The sequence below is a fragment of the Pristis pectinata genome, chromosome 18 (genome assembly GCF_009764475.1).
Source record: "Pristis pectinata isolate sPriPec2 chromosome 18, sPriPec2.1.pri, whole genome shotgun sequence".
NCBI classification, from domain to species: Eukaryota; Metazoa; Chordata; class Chondrichthyes; order Rhinopristiformes; family Pristidae; genus Pristis; species Pristis pectinata.
In genome coordinates, this window is record NC_067422.1 from 35,520,542 (window position 1) to 35,538,366 (window position 17,825).

Sequence of the window (17,825 nt, forward strand, 5' to 3'; positions counted from 1 at the left end):
CAGCACTTGGTCAATTAAGAAAATGGTATTTGAAGATCAAGCTCTCAGACCTGGCACAAAACACATGGGTTACTGGGGTGCAATGACCTCTGCCCTCCTACATGCCTCCAAGACCTGGACTAGCTACATAAGGCATCTGAAGGCACTGGAAAAATACCACCAATGCTATATCCGCAAAACCTTCCATATTCACTGGAAGTATACACAACCCAACATCGACATCTTCTTCCAGCAACATCCCCACTGTTAAGGGCTTAGTTACACTCAACCAGCTGCATTGGGCAGGCCACGTTGTTCACATGCTAAACATCAGACTCCCAAACCTGCCCCTTTATTCCAAGCTGTCAGGGGAAAAGATTATCAGACAAAGGAAAAGCTTCAAGCGTGTGCTCAAAGCTTCCTTGAAGAAGTGCAGCATCCCCACTGAATCCTTGGCTTGTGACTGCTAAATTGAAGAAGTACATTTGGGGTAGTACTGAGAACCTTGACGTTGTATATTGAGAGCACAAACAGGCCCTCCATAAGCTGCAGAAGGAGTGCACCACCTCACAACTTATCCACCCCCCCCATCCCCGTTAACCACCACCTGTGGAAGAGCCTGCCTTCCCACATTGGCTTCATCCATCACCTCAGAGCCCACAAAGCCTGAATGGAAGATCCCAAGGGATGGCCCAAGATTAGATAGCTGTGTGCAAGGCATTTGTTGTCCCCTTTACAACTAGCTGGATAACAAGGGGAGAAACTCTAGCAGTTTCATCATACAATAAGCTCACCTGCACAAACATCATGTAAACTTTATCAACATCTGGCCGTTCTTCTCGATCAACTTTGATGCAAACAAAATTCTCGTTCATTATTTTACCGATCTCTTCATTTTCAAATGATTCACGTTCCATAACGTGGCACCAATGGCACGTGGAATACCCAACTGGAAAAGGGTAGAAACAAAAAATCAACTGGAGATGGTAGAGAATGCACAAGCTCCTTATTTTTCAGAAGATGATAGAACTGGATAAAACTGAAAAGCCAGCCAATTTAGAAAGAGTTTAAATTGAAAACTATATTCAGTGAATCATGAAAACCTACAGAAAATGGGAATTAATCCTGCAATTTTCCCTTAAAATAAATCAAACACATCCTTGATCAACTCTTAATAATAGACCAGGAAGGTCAAAGATTTGACCCAATAATCACTCAATGAAGCAATCTCACTAGTGTGGCAGCAGACATCCACCAGGGGCTACCTACTTTTCTGTCAAAAGATCGCTATGCCATTGCTGATATTTATCTCTGATTATTATGTCATTGAATACATTGACAACCATCTTCCGTTGCCACAATATGTGCTTTAATGCCTTCCGGACTTCTGCATCAGCTCACCGCAGTGTGGGAGTACAGAGCTGCTGGGAATCAGACCATCCGCTCGACCACTGGACTCATCATTGGGTCTAGGGAGCTCCACAACACAATGGGCTTAGGAGCCAATGGCTGGTGAAAGCAAGCTTTAAGATAATAATGTCTTATATTAAACTTAAATAATTTTAATGGGGTTATGAGTTATTCCATTTTTTATTAATAATTTTATTTACAATCATTTCTAATTATGATCATCAAGAGATATTTAGAAATATCTAGTATACCTTGCAAAACAGACATCAAATGCTTATCTTGACATCCTCTGTGATCTATCCCACTCCATCCTTTTCAACCGGCTTGCAGCTTTTGGTATAGCTGCCTGTGCAACCCTCCTCCAACCCCTCTCTGCTATTGTTCAGCTGGCTGGAATAACAGGTCAGTCCCTGGTCCTATTCCTATCCATTCAGACTTGTAAGATCACCACCTTCGGCAGTTTCTCTCCCCACGTGCCCAGGAATACCTCTGGTGTCCTCCCAAGGATCTCTCCTCCGTAGCTTTCCCCTTCAAATGCACACATAGTCCCTTGGACAATATCTGAAAATATGTTGTTACGTTCTACATAGATGCTGAAAACACCAGCTCTCTCTCACCACCATTTCTCTTGAGCCCTCCCTTCTCTGTAAACTGTCCAACTGTTTGCCACCCATACAGCGCCAGATGAGTAGAAATTTGCCCTCCAACTAAGTACTAGGAAGACCAAAGCCATAGTCTTTTGTCCCCTTGCACAGTTGTAGTGTGTTTGAGTCCAAAATGAACCTCAGATCGCATTTATGAGCCATCACTAAAATTGTCAATTACATCCTTGAACATCTCTTCCCCCCTTCAGTTCATCTGCCACCATAATCCTCTGCCATGTTTTTGTTACCTATAGACTCAGCTCTTCCAATGCACTCTTGTCTGATGTCCCAGATTCTGCTCCGAATAAACCCCCAGGTCATCCCGAACTCTGCTACTCACGTCTTGCCTCACAACAAACCCCATTCACCGTTAGCCCTGCTCTGTGGTTACACTGGCTCTCAGTTAAGAAACATCTGAAACTCGAAATTCTCATCCTTGCTTTTAAGATCACTCCTTCAGCATGCGTCCCTCCAAATCTAGCTTCTCGACCATCCTTGAATTGAATCATTCCCCACGAGTGCTAAGCTTTCAGCTGCTATAGTGCTAAATTCTACAATTTCCACCCTAAATCTCTCTGCATCTACTTCACATTCTTCCTTTAAGATACCTCCTAAGCACACATCTTTGACCAAGCTATTGGATATTTGTACTAATATCTCATTGTGAGGTTGTATGAGATTGTTAGTGTTCCTGTTAAGCACTCATTTTACAAAATTTAAAGCCCTGTATAAATACAAATGTTTGTAGGTCTCAGCATCAGCTTTTCAAGCTACACTCCAGAGATTTGAGCACGAAAGTACAGTAACAAATGAGTGTGCAGTATTGAATGTCTTTCTGTCGAGCCCCTAAACCTTTTGCCTTTCTTAATATCTTTGAACAACACCACAGCACTATTTCAAAGGACAGATGAACCATCCTGCACATTCCTTTTTTTCCCTCAGCAAATATCTATGGAATAGATTATCTGCTTATCACTGAACTGCTGTTTACCAGACCTAGCTGTGTGCAAATTATCTGTCACATTTCATAGGTTTTGAAGAGTGCTTCATTGGCAATAAAGTGTCTTAAGTCATCCCAAGACTGCAAATGTTTATCTTTTATTGCTACTATCCTTTGTCTGCTAATGTTGAAATACTGGATCTCCTCCAATATTTTTTCCCCATCAAACTAACATCCTGCACAACAGACCTTGACCCTTTTTATCACTTTATCAATATAAACTAACCGGGGCTGTACTTCAGCACAGGGCTGTGGATTTGAAGCTCCTGGAAGGGTGGTAAGGCTTTGACAGCTTCCCACTGTTGCTCTAACTGAAAATTTGCCAAAACCAGAGAGGTCACTTCCTCCCATATTTAAGATGTTCTATGGTTTTTAGAAGGGTTAGAATGGGTACCGTGAAAACACAAGAATTGCCAACTCTGGTTGGGGGCTTCCCTGCAGATGTGATCACCTGGCATCTGTTTGTGTCAAACCTCTGGTCTATCTCTGAAAAGAATTATAGCATTCATTTTACAAAGAGAGTACATCCTACAGTTGAGTGGTTTTGCATGGCAGCAATGAAAGTGTGTGCAAACCACAGGGGCAAAGTCAATGTGGTGCTCAGTGCATTGGAACTGAACACAATTAACGGGTACAATGCTCGCACAGCGAGTTAGAATTCAATTCAGCATCAATTATTGCAACCCAAGGGGAATCTTTGATGCGAAAACAGTAATTATACTCAAATACTTACCCTCCAAATAGAGAATTCCAGACTGTGCACCATAAAACTGCAGTCCCACAGCACTCTGTGGCATCAAACTTCTACACCTTAAGCATTAAAGTGGCCTGGTGGCACAGCAGTCAGCTTCAAGGACGTGGGTTTGAACCTGACCTCAGCAGCTGCCAGTGCAGAGTTTGCACGTTCTCCCCATCGCTGGATGAGCTCCCACCAATTTCCTCCCACATCCCATCAACATGCTGGGAGGTTAACTGACTACCTACATATGTTATCCCCTATGTGACCAAATAATTAAAGGGGAATAGATAGGTAAATGAGAGGCAATAAGGTACAGGCAAAATAAGGAAGGGAAAATGGAACTGATGGGATATCTCTGTTGGGAACCGGCATGGATTTAATGGGATGAATGGCCTCCCTCTGTGTCACTGTAAGTAAACTTCAACTCCAATAGAATCTTTTACAGATTGAAAGGTTAAATTACTTCAGAAAATAAAAATGCTGTTGATACATTATGTATTTATTATTATTGAGAAAAATAGTACAGAGGATAAAATAATGCTTAAATTATTCATCTCCTCAATTCATTATTTCAACAAAACTCAGGAAACAAGCAACACTCCCATTGGGGTGGAAGTACGTCATTCAACTGGTGATGACAGCACAGCCTTTGATTATTTAGGTGCTCCTCATATAGGTCGGAATTTCTATGTTTTTTCACTCCTCAAACAAACACAGGATGGCCAGGGGAATGCGAATATTATGAAGCACAAGGGATCACTATCGTGTGAGACATGCTGAAAGGAGCCAGAAAATCCATAACCATCCATCATCTTTCACATTTCACGCATTAGGCTTTACAAAATAGGTTATAATGGAAAGTGGATTCCAACAAATAATAAAGATTCTGTAAAAATTTACTGTCCTTTACTGAAGACTTTTGTTCTTTATCTCCACTGTTTTACCTTCAACTAAGTCGTACTGTGCAGCACTATGGAATACTATGTAGAAGAAGACAAGTCTATAACACGGGGAAGCCATTTAGCAAGCAATGTCTGTACTGGATCTTGGGAAGAGTTATTCTGTTAGCCCCACTGTCCTGCTTTATCCCCATATTCCTGCATTTTTTTTATCCTTAAAATATTTATCCAATTACTTTGAAATCTCCTACTAAAACTGTCAGGTGCTGCATTCAAAATCTTAATCTCACCTTACATGAAAAATATTGTCTTGACTTAACTTTACAATCACCTTCGATCTGTGAGCTCTGCTTATCGACTCTTCAGCCATGGCAAACTGAATCTTCTTTATACATACACATATGTAACACTAGGGAGTGAAAATCAAAACACCACAAATGATGGAAATCTGAAATAAACATAGAAATTGTGGGAGCATCTGTGGAAAGAGGTACAGTGTTAACATTTCACATCAAAGACCCTTTGTCAGAACTCTGAAAAGTGAACACTGCTCCCCTTTAAATTGATGCTGTCTCACCTGCTAGATGTTTAGTGCATTTTTTATTTTTATTTAATACTAGGTAGTGTTGTGTAACAGTAATATCGCATAGTGCTATCCAAAATTATGATATACTACAAGCCTGGAGATTGTAGGACAACAGTAAAGGCTCGCTGTATGGTTGATGAACAGCAGGACAATCGTTCCTTTACTGTGCTGAAAAGGAAAGTGTGCCATCCAAGACCAAGGCAAAGTCCAGGGGATCAGGAGACAGAGAAAAAGCTGGTTGGCAAAGGATAAATTGAGACTTGTGTGTGGAGGGAGGTGGTGATTTGCTCAGTGAAGGATGTTCAAAGCTTGACATGTGGAAAAGAAAAAAAAAGTAGCTTGACCTGGGCTGTACCTGATAGAAAGACTGGCTTGTCTTCTGCCTTTGCTTTGGCAAAAGCTTCTGGTCCCCATGGATACCTAGAATGAAACAGAGTGATTATACAGTGGTGAATTTAACATTTCAGGATATAATATTCAAGTAGTGCGAGACATGGGGGAGGAATTTGCAAAGCCAAAACACATAATGTAGTACATACATTACATCTCAATGGACTTTAGTTTTAGGAACAATGTATAATATGCATCTATTACTTTATCACAGGTTTAGCACAGAAGGCCAAGGACAAGTATCTTTCTCTGTATGTGATGGATGTAGAGAAGAAGGGACAAGTTTTAATCCATGGCTCACACAGCTCTCCATCACTGTGCTTTTCCCTGCCTTGTATCTGTGTTGAACACAGATTAGCAGGTTAACTTCTGTGATTTGTTAACAGCTCCATTGCAGTTTATCACACAACTGCCAGGATAATGAAAGGCAAGCTTTATGGCCTTGGACTTTATTTTCAACAACTCCTTTGTTCCTAAATTGGTCCTAATGTATTTATCCACCATACTGGTGTGCAAGCCACAGTTCAAAATCCACTACTGTCACATCCAGCAGATGTAGGGGGAGACCATCATGCAAGAAACACAATGTAAAATTAATTCCTCAATGAGCCAATACCATACGAGACAACAGGCAGCTCTCTAATGTGTCTTGTTCATCTACTCACTAAGTTAATCTACAAGTAACGAGAACAACTGCAATCAAAACAACATGCACAAAGTGGCTCTCTATAAAGTAAAAAACACTGCATCCACAGGTATGACATGGGTGGTGGAGAAAAAACTGACAAGCTCTTCCATTTTGTCTCTTCCAGTTTAGAACAGACTTGTGTCGCTGTACTGTAGACTGAGAGAGGGCTTAACCTCTTGTGACATACAACTCAAGTGATTGAAAAAAAGTTTGATCAGTTGCTATCCTGTACAAAGGAACTGAATAGGGAGAGGTTTGGTCCACAGAGCAGGCAACTCTTCAATGCAGATGTGCAGAATAATCACAAATAAGATTACAGAAAAAGAAACTCCCAACACTTCAGACATAATTTTCAACCACTTCCACTGAAGCTTAGAAAGCATTGTTTGATTACCAGTCCACAGGGTTATGTGCATGTTGCAACAAGTAGGGGGACTTCTCATGGATCAACCGGTTGGTGTGCTTCTTTTGGCCCAGTGAAGATGGTGGCTCCTCACTGCCTCCTGTTGCCATGGTTATAAAAATTGTCCTGACAAGACTTCTCCTGGGATGGTTCCTGTTGATTCAAGCAGAAAATATGTTTCCATGATTGATGATAGTAGCCAAATATATTGAAGTGCATTCCACCAAAAATAAGGTCATTTGGGATCAGATAAAATGTTAACATTCTTAAGATATCAAATCAAATGTCAGCCTTCCTATAAGGGCAGGGTACAGACAATAAAGCTGTTCATCATCACAGGGGGACCATTTAAATATTATAATGTTCCATATTTAATCCATCTGGCGAGAAAAAATCGTCAGGAAACAAGAACCTCAGTAGTCCCCAAAGGCAAGGAAAGCTTTGGAGTAAAGGAAGGTCTCTTTAAAGTGCTCAGGGATTGTTTCCCCTCAATCCCCGAGCTAACCTTTGGATCAGACCCCCATTTCTCAATCCCCACCACCACAATACAAAGATTTCCAGCCCCAGTAGTAGCTACAACTAATTCCAGGGTCCTCCCTGCTGGAATGGGAGACATCAAGCAGATGAACTTTTGAATGGACATCTGATCAAAGAACCAGCACTTCCAGCTTTCTCATCAGAAATTCTCCCCTTACAAATGATAGAATTGTACAGCACAGAAACAGGCCCTTTTACCACACCTCATCCATTCAGACTGTGATGCCTATCTAAGCTAATCCCATTTGCCCACAGAGGCCCCTATCCCTCTACTCCTTTCCTACCCAAATACCTGTCCAAGTGCCTTTTTAACACTGTAATCATATCTGCCTCTACCATCTCCTCCGACAGTTCGTTCCAGATATTCACCATCCTCTGTGTGAAAAAAAATTACCCCTCAGATCTCCTTTAAATTTCTCCTCTCTCACTTTAAACCTGTGCCCTCTAGTTCCAGACTCCCCTGGGGGAAAAAAAAACATCATTTATCCTATCTTTTCCCCTCATGATTTTATAAACGTTTAAGTTCACCCCTCAGCCTCCTACGTTCCAGTGAGAATAAACCTAGCCTATCCAATCTCTCTTTATAACTGCAGCCCTCTTTTCCAGGCAATGTCCTGGTGAATCTCTCCTGCACTCTCTCTATTGCTACCACATCCTTCCTATGGTGTAACGATCAGAACTCTAGACAATATTCCAAGTGCAGACTAACCAATGTTTTGTACAGCCGTAACATGACATCCCAACTCTTATACCCAATGCCTCGGCCAACGAAGGCAAGCATACCAAATGCCTTCTTCACTACCCTGTCTATCTGTGTTGCCACTTTCAGCAAACTATGGATTTGTACCATAAGGTCCCTCTAAAGATCAACGCTCCTAAGGTCCCTGCCATTTACTCTATATGTCCTAGCAGTATTTGACTTCCCAAAGTTCATTACCTCACACTCATCTGGATTAACTCAATCTGCCACTGCTCCACCTAACTTCTGAGCTGAATTATATCGTACTCTATCCTTAGACAACCTTCTTGGCTTTCTGCAACGCCACTAATTTTCATGTCATCTGCAAACTTACTAACCATACCACCTATGTTGTCTTCCACGTCATTTATACGTATATATTATGAAAAACAAAAGGTCCCAGCACTGATCCCTGCAGTACACTACTTGTCACAGACTTCTAGTCCAAAAAACACCCATCCACCACTACCCTCTGAGTCCCATCACCAAGCCAACGATGGATCCAGTTTGCCAGCACACCTCAAATCCCTTGTGCCTTAATCTTCTGGACCAGCCTACCATGCAGGATCTTGTCAAAGGCCTTACTGAAGTCCAAAGAAACCATGCCTCCCTTCATCAATTTTCTTAGTTACCTGCTCAAAATGCTGAATCAGATTTGTGAGACATGATCTCTCCTGCACAAAATCATGCTGACTCCTCCAAATCAGTCCCTGCCTTTCCAAGTAAACATAAATCATGTCCTTCAGAATCTTCAACAACTTCCCTGCCACTGCTGGAAGGCTCACTGGCCTATAATTTCTGGGATTGCACATTTGAGACTACCCATCCCTGTCTATCTCTGGGCTAAAGAAGCATTTGTCAACATTCAGTGGTCATACTTTGGGACCTTTTAACCACTTTTCCATGGAATGGATTTGGTCAAACTTGTTCTAAGTTCTGTGATTTAACAAGATAATGAGATTGCAATCTTGGTGAAAGATGTCCATGATAATAAACAGTTCCTCAGAGGAAACTCCTGAGTGATGGGTTAGAAACTATTTGATCTCCCACAAAATCACAAGGTAAAATCTGGAAGCAAAATATTGAGCAAGAGGTGAGGACTTTCAAACAGGAAGGCCGTAAAGACAGTTCAAAACAAAGGTAGCTGCAGAGAGAACACATTCTGAGTGCTGACTTGTGCTTCCAACATGTACCTGCAACAGTTGGTTTTAAACTTATGAAGCCGATCAAGTCCATTAAAAGGATAACTCTGAGTTTGTGTTGAAATGAAGAAATCAGGACAAAGGGGTCATTTTTAAGATTAAAACAATCTACTGATGGAGGACAGCATGAAATGAAGTTGAATTTTATGAAGTGTGATTAATCAGCAGAGCCTGGACTTGACAGGTACTGGTTAATCAAAAATGCCAATTAACCTGGTGTCAGCCCACCAACTCCCTCTGAAGTGCTGGTTGCTGAACTACCAGATAACCAAACTTTTACTGTGAAAATAAAAAAAGAACTGCAGATGCTGGAAATCTAAAACTAAAACAGAACGTGTCAGAAATACTGAGCGGGTCAGGCCACATCTGTGGGAAGAGAAGCAGAGTTAATGGTTCAGGTCACAGACCCTTCGTTAGAACTGAAACGGAGACAAAACGAGCTTGCAAAGGGGAGGTGGAAGAGCGGGGTGTCTCTGATAGGGTACAACTGGGTAATAATGGGGATAAGCTGTAAACGGGGTTATCTGATCAATGAGTGAACGAGAGCAGTTAGGGAGTGAGAACGTAGACAAAAGAATGTGGGAGTTGTGAAATGCAGAGCAGGAGGACAATCCCAGTAGGTCTGGCTGGGCATGTCCTGCATTAACCAAAAGAGGAAAAAAAAGGAAGAAAAAAGACAAAGCTCTGTGATTGGTCTAATGTCAGTGATAATAAATCTGATTCTTATTCTGATTCTGAAGCTTTCACTGTAGTGCCTTTCACAAACTTAGCATATCCTGAAGTACTTTGCAGCTGCCAGATTACTTGGCAAGTATAGTCAATTTTACACTACAGTTGAGGTGACAAGCCCCCACAAACATATGACCAGACCACTCCTGTTATGGATTTTACTTGTAAGGTAAATGTGAGCCTGGGGAGTACAGAGATCTCACCTGCTTCTCTGTGAAAGAGTGCCGTGGAATATTGTACATCACCCAAGAGAACTGGGGTTCTTAGTTTCTCATCTCATCCAAAGCACAGAACCTCTGGTAGTACAGTACTCCCTCAAAAGGGTCTACACATTCTGCCCTGACCTCTGCTGGAAGAGTCAATCCCACAATCTCTTGACACAGATGTAAGAGTCCCAGCCACTATGACAAAGCCGATAACATCCGCCTTATTATTCAAAGATAAATTATACACATTGAACAAAATGAAATGTTGTGTCTTTCACTCCACTGTGAGGGAGAGCAGCCAGCAATTTATAGAAAGCCTGATAGCTGCTCAATATGTCCACTTGCAGAGAGACTGAGGTCCATATGGGCAAAACACAAACATCTAAGTTGAGATACAGAGGTCGTACCTCTGGTTATGATATCACGCAACCAAACGTCTCACAAAAATAAAACAAGACCAAACTTGAGAAGCTAACACATTTGCTCCACTTAATTGTGCCAAAGTGGTGTCCTGAGACAATGAGGCTACCAGGTATCTCCACAATTTACTGAAAGTGCCGGTGGTGTTTCGATGGAGTCATGTTATAAAAAGCTGTTGTTAATTCAATGATACAGCTCTTACTTCAGTGCATGAACTATGGGCACTGACTAATTTAGCTTGTTGGATCTTACACGAGTGGGCAGGTTCTATGGAGCACTGCACTGCCACAATCTTGCAAGTGATCTTTTCAGCTAGTGGAGTAAGATACTTCTTCATTCATTCTCAGGACATGAATGTCACTGGCATAATCCATTCCCAATTTCTCCAAGGGGGTCCTAGTGGACAGGCATGTGATAAAACTGCAGATCATTATGCACCATCACATCGGTGTGGGACTGGAGCATCCAAATGCCAGACTTAGGACCCAATGATACCATTCCTCCTGGTGAAATGTGGTCTCCTGTAGTGATCTCACCTTTATTTAACTGGGCAGCACAGTGATGCAGTTTATAAAGCTGTTGCCTCGCAGCTGCAGCAACCCGGGTTCAATCCTAATCTTGGGTGTCGTCTGTGTAGTTTGCATGTTCTCCCCGTGACTGCCTGAGCCATTCCTTTGGGCACTCAGGTTTCCTCCCACATACCAAAGATATATGGGTTGGTAGGTTAGTTGGTTATTGGAAATTGCCATTACTGTGTCGTCAAGTGGTAGAATATTGAGGGAGTTAATGGGAATAAGGGGAGAATAAAATAGAATTCATGTAAGTAGGCACATGATGGTTGGCAATGGACTCAGTAGGCCCAGGAATCTGTTTCTGTCGGACGACCCTATGAATGGGAGATCCAGCAGCCTACTTTATCGTTCAGTTACACCACGGCTAAACTTCATATGAACATTAATTATCTGCCTTGGTTCCATAACCCTTAAAACTTCTGCCTGTCAAAATTCTTTCAATAACAATTTTTCTTCAATTTGCTGTTGGTCTTGCATCAAGGGCATTTTTTTTTAAAAAGCATTCCAAATTTCCACTGAACTGTTCATGAGGAAGTTACCCACCCTGGCTGGCCTACATTCACCCTCAAGGTTAGAAAACCACAAGCAGCAACAGTAGGTGTAGAACCTGTTTCACCATTGAACAGGACCATGGATGATCCACCATTCCTCATCCACTTTCCTGCCCTTTCCCCATAAACATGGATTCCCTTAATGATCAAAAATCTCTCTCTCTAAAAGCCTTAAATATATCCAAGGACTCTGCCCCCCTCAGCTCTCTGTGGCAAGGGGTTCCAAACATTCAGAACCTTCTGAGTAGAAATTCCTCCTCACCTCAGTCTTATATGGATTATTCCAAGCCCATCCCCACTGTCTCAGACTCTGCCACGATAGGAATCATGCTCTCAGCATTTACGCTGTCTAGTCCCTGAAGAACCTATTATGTTTCATAGGGATTTCCTCTCATTCTTCTATATTTCAATGAATAAAGTCCCAACACATTTAAACCTATCCGCACAGTACAACTCTCCTATACCCAAGACGATTGAGGTGAATCTTCTCTGAACCACCCACAATGAAGTAATACATCTCCCTAAATACAGGGATCAAAATTGCTCAGAGTCCTCATGATGTGGTATCATTAGCACGTTATAGGGTTGCAGTAAGACTTCGCTACTTTTATAGCCCAACCCCTTTGAAATGAGGGTCAATATTCCCCATTATCTGCAGCATTTACATGCAAGCTTTCTGCATTTCATGCACGAGGACCTCCAATTCCCTTCCTGCTGCAGCTTTCTGCAATTTTTTTCTATTTAAATGAAGCGAATCACCTCACAGTTTCCCATACTACACTCCATCGGTCAGATTTTTGCCCACTCACTTAACCTATCAATATCTCTCTCTGCAAGCTGTTTGTATCCTCCTAGCAACTTGTCTTCCCACGTATTTTAGTATTATCTGCAGATTTGGCTACTATATATTCACTCCCTTCCTCCCAGTCAGTGATAAATATTGTGAACAGTTGGGTTCCCACCACTGATCCACATGGTATCCCACTGGTCACAGGTTGCCAACCTGAAAATAACCCCTTTATTGCCTTTTGCCTGTTAGCCAATTTTCTATCCAGATCAACACAATCCCTCCAACACCATAGGCTCTTATTTTGTGAAACACCCCATCACACTTGCCATCTACTGGATCCCCGCTCTCCACTCCCATGGAGACTTCCTCAAGAAACTCTAATAAATTTGTCGAACATGATTTCCCCCTCATGAAGACATGCTGACTCTGCTTGGATTATCATTTTTCCAGATGTGCTGCTTGACTTTCTAAATAATTTTCCAACAATACACGTCAGGCTAATCAGTCCACAGTTAATGCACTTTCTGCCTCGCTTCTGTTTTTCCCCAAATAGGAAGATTTCCCCAAATTTGCGGTTTTCCAATTCTCTGACATTTCTCCACGATCCAAGGACTTTTGGATGATTATAATTATTGTGTTCACTTTCTTGGCAGCCAGTTCTTTTAGGGTAACACGCACAAAACGGTGGAGGAACTCAGCAGGTCAGACAGCATCTATGGAGAGAATTAAAGTCGACGGTTTGGGTCGAGACCCTTCATCAGGACTGGAGAGGAATGACAGTACTTCACACTTGCCCAGCGTCATTCAGTATTAATGGGAGGTTTGCAGAATCTTCTACCCTCATATTTTATGGCACCTTGTTATTGAAGAGATAATAACGCACTTGGGACTGTTGGGTATGTACGGACTGGTTTGGGAGATAATCAGTAATACTGCATTCAAAAACATCTAAATTTACATTGCCCAAAACACATCAGTAAGTTATCGATAACTCTTCACTTACACAACAGACTTGACACAGATAACAATAACTACTGTACTCAACAACTACTTTATTGCCTCCTTCACACAAGAATTTATAAGAGGAAGTAACAACATAGAGGAGATAATAAGGTTTGGTCGAAGATCCAGACCACCTACATGGCCACATCTCCCTCCCCAAACCCCTCTAATTGTTTCTGACCCACTCACTAAAGAGAACCACCCACGGTGAGTGCGACTGTACCTCACTGTCCGACCCACCCTCCTCCTTTCTTCGTGAAATTACACTGCAGTAACCATTTGCCCCCAACCTGTTCTTCCACCCAGCCACTCCCACGGGTATCTTCTGGTTGTCTTCTTTTTAAGTGCCTGCAAATTACATCATTAATTTTTCTTTTCATTGTTATTCAACTGAAAAAGATATTGTTCTTCCCCTTTCTCTCTCCCCTCCCCCCCACCCCCACCCCTCCAAAGAGGGGAAGATGCCAATGACTAATTCCTGGTCATTTTGCACAACCCCAGAAATCCAATCAAGTGCAGTCCGTGCATCTTCTCCAGGACACTCCTAATATTATGTGTACCTACCCCAATCAAATTGCAAAGACTTGCAGAAATGTCCAATAATTTAATTGTTGCAAAGCTCAGGGAGTAGGCCAAATTGGACAGTTATTTCAAAGGCCCAGAACAGGCACGGTGGGCTTAGTGACCTCCTCTTGTGCTACAGAATTCTACGAATGCATACATCTTGTGAAACAAACCAAAAGGACGTGTTCGAATCACCTCAAACACTGCAAAACCCTTTACAAATCTTCAGTGCCAAAATTGGATGCAGCTTCTGAACTAGCCGATTTGTCAACTTTCTGGGAGGCACTGCTATAAACAATACTGCTATAAACAATCCAACAGGAACAATCTGCTGAAAGAACTCAGTGGGTCGAGCAGTATCTGTGGAGGGGAAAGGAATTGTCAACATTTCGGGTTGAAACCCTGCATCAGGACTGACGGCGGAGAGGGGAGATGGCCAGTATGAAGAGGAGAGGGGTGAAACAGGAGCCCGAGGTGACTGGTGGACTGAGAAAAGGTGAAAGACGATGGGCAAGTTGTGCCAGGTAGGGGAGGGAAGAAGGGTGGAGTTGGGAGACAGTGGAGTGCATGATAGATTGGAGGGACCCTAAGTTTAAAATAAAAATGAGAGGCAGATGGAACGAGGGGGAAGACGGGGCTGTGTGAAGGTTGGAGACAGCTGCTGGAGAGAGACAAGCAGGAACACAAAGGGCTCCCAGTGCTGGACTCTGATAAGTAAAGAAGGTGATAACAGGGACCGTTAGGGGACAGCTGAATGGAGGATGGAACCAGAATCAAATGGGGGAGGGGAGGGGAGGGGTGGGGAGCCTGTGGGTGAACTGTAGGTAGTGGGAGGATGGAATCAGGAGGGGGTGGTCAAAGGTGGCTGATGCAGGGTTGAGGGAAAGGGCCGAAAATGGCAAGACTGAAGGAAGCTCAGAGGGAGGGGGAAGGGGCAAAGGGGGAAAACCCACCAGAGGGATGGGTTACCCAAATTTGGAAAATGCAATGTTCACGCCATTGGGTTGTAGACTACTCAGGTGGAACACGAGGTGTTGTTCCTCTAGTTTGCACTGGGCCTCATCCTGTCAGTGTAGGCCAAGGACAGACAGGTCAGTGTGGGAATGGGAAGGGGAATTGGAAGGGTCTGCAACTGGGAGCTTGGGATGGCCATTGCAGACAGAGCATAGGTGCTCTGCAAAATGGTCGCCCAGTCTGTGCTTGGTCTCACCGATGCAGGCCACATTGGGAGCACTGAATGCAGTAGACGAGGTGCATGTGAACTTTTGCCTCGCCTGGAAGGGCTGTTTAGGTCTCTGGATGGTGGTGAGGGAGCATTACACTTCCTGTGATTGTAGGGGAAAGTGCCAGGGGTCAGGGAGGGGTAGGTGGGGAGGGATCAGTGGAGCATGGAGTCACAGAGGGAGCAGTCACTGCAGTATGCAGAGAGGGGTAAAGAGATGTAGCTGGCGGAAATGGCAAAGGATGATATGTCGGACATGGAAGTTCATGGGTGAAAGGTGAGGACTAGGGGAACTCTCTGTCTGAAGGGAGGTGGGGTGAGATCAAAAGTATGAGAACAGAGGAGACGTGAGAGTGGGCTCCATCAACCCCAGCAGAAAGGAAACCAGACTTCCTGAATATCCTGGCAAGGAAGGCCTCATCTTGAGAGCTGATGCAGCTGAGACAGAGAAATTGAGAGATAGGGTTAGTGTCCTTACAAGAGATGGGGGTGGGATGAGTGAGGTCTAGGTAGTTGTGGGACTCAGTGGGTTTATAGTAAATATCCGTGAATAGTTTGTCTCCTGCGATGGAGACAGAGAGATCTAGAAAAGGGAGAGAAGTGTCAGAAATGATCCAAGTGAATTTGACAACAGGGTGGAAGTTTGTGCAAAGGTGATAAAATTAATGAGATCCACATGGGTGCAGGAAGCAGCACCGATTCAGCCCACCCCTCCCTGACCCCTGGATTGTTCCGCTGCCATCACAGATATAACACGTCCTTACACCTCCTCTCTCACCACCTTCCAGAGACCTACGCAGCCCCTGCAGGTGAGGCAAAGATTCATTTGCATCACCTTCAGCCTCTTCTACTGCATTTGGTGCTCCCGATGCGGCCTCCTCTACATCTGTGAGAGCAAGCATAAAGTGGTCGACTGTCTTGTAGACGCTCTATTCACAACAGCCATCCCGAGTTCCCAATTGCATGCCATTTCAATTGCCCTTTCCCAGTCCCCCTCCAGCACCCCCATCATCCATCTCTGGCCCCTCTTGGTTCCATCCACCCACTACATACATAGTTCACCCACAGGCTTCCTCCCCACCTCCCCCATCTTGTTCTGGTTTCATCTACCATTCATCTCTCTCCTAACAGTTCCCACTCTCACCTCCTTTACTTACCAGATTCCAGCCCTGCTTTGTGTTCCTGCTTATCTCCTTCCAGCAGCTTGTCTCCAACCCTCACAGTCCCCTCCCGCCAACCTTGCACCATCTGCCTCTCATTTTCTTTTGTCTCTTTGTCTGCCTCCACCTATCATCCAGCAGCCTTCACCTACCAACCCCACCTCCCTCTCCTTACCTGGAGCAAGCTGCCCGTCATCCTTCTCCCCTCCTCAGTCCAGCCAGCCAGCCATCACCCGGGGCTCCTGCCTCATCGCTCTCCTCTTTACTACTGGCCACCTCCCCTCAGTCCTGATGCAGGGTTTCGACTCGCAACGTCAACAATTCCTCCCCCACCCCCACAGACGCTGCTCGACCCGCAGAGTTCCCCCAGCACATTGTGTTGCCGCAGCTTGCAGCCTCTGCGGCCTCGCGTCTCCACTGCCATTCAATAGCAGTGCAAACCCCAAGACTGCCCCAAGAACACCGAATTCTGGAAGTCTGTCCACAATGCAGAGCATAAGCTCAGTGTCATCCTGCAAAACAATGTTAATTTAGCAAAAAGTGCTGCCTGTTTGAAAGAGCACAAGTAATAAACACACAATTTGCACAAAGTCTTAAACTTTTAAAGGCAAAATTCCATTTGGGGGGGTCTCACCCCCGAGTTTTGCAGAGGCTGGGAGTTGCATTCGAACAAGTTAAGCTCAGCAAACGCTGCATCTGCCTCAGCTGTGCGAGGGAGGGGGAGAGGGGCGTCGCCAGCGCCGGGGCTCCTGGGACTTGTAGTCCTGCTGCAGCCGCTCTCCGCCAGCCCCGCCGGCGCCCGGACTACAATTCCCAGGAGGCAGCGCGGCCGCACCGACACCACGTGAGCAGCGAGCCCTCGCCGCGCTGCCGAAGCAACGACAGAACGATAACAAACCGCCCGAGGGACTCGGCGGGGAAGCCTGACGCCCGCCCCTCGGTGGACCTCGACATTGGCTCTACCTGTGCCGTGCTCCCGCTCTCAAGCCCCCCGGCCCGTCCCCCGCTGCGCTCCGGATTGAAGAAGCCGCCCGGCGCAGGCTGAGGGGGAATCGGCTCCCGCAGCCCAGCTGTCGCAACATGGCCTCAGCCAGAGGAAGCGCCCACCACCGCGCCCTCTGGCGTGGAGGTCCTCGGCCCCGGGGCTGCGGGACTCCAACCAACCCTGCTGCAGCTGGGCAACAAGGGCCATTCGGCCCAGCGAGGCTGTACCAGCTCTTTGCTAATGCTCTCTCATTCGCCCCAGTCTCCCTATAATTTACGCAATGCCCCAAAGTTTCCCATTACCCAGCTATAGAAGTTGCAACAGAAAGGGGAAATAAGGGAAAAGGACTGAGCATCAGAATAAGAGAAACAAAGGACTGTAGATGCTGGAATCGCCATGAAAAACACT

The 17,825-nt window shown here is 44.5% G+C and overlaps 1 protein-coding gene across 1 annotated transcript in view; it reads right to left on the reverse strand.

Annotated features, from left to right (window-relative positions):
• Nucleotides 1–17,528, reverse strand: part of spata20 (spermatogenesis associated 20) — a 292,534-nt gene extending 275,006 nt beyond the window's left edge. Inside the window, 4 exon segments of the mRNA XM_052033175.1 lie at nucleotides 774–928; nucleotides 5,613–5,677; nucleotides 6,730–6,891; nucleotides 17,396–17,528. Coding sequence (XP_051889135.1) covers nucleotides 774–928; nucleotides 5,613–5,677; nucleotides 6,730–6,891; nucleotides 17,396–17,514 — 501 coding nt within the window. The 5' untranslated portion in view covers nucleotides 17,515–17,528.
• Nucleotides 17,529–17,825: the final 297 nt, after the last annotated feature.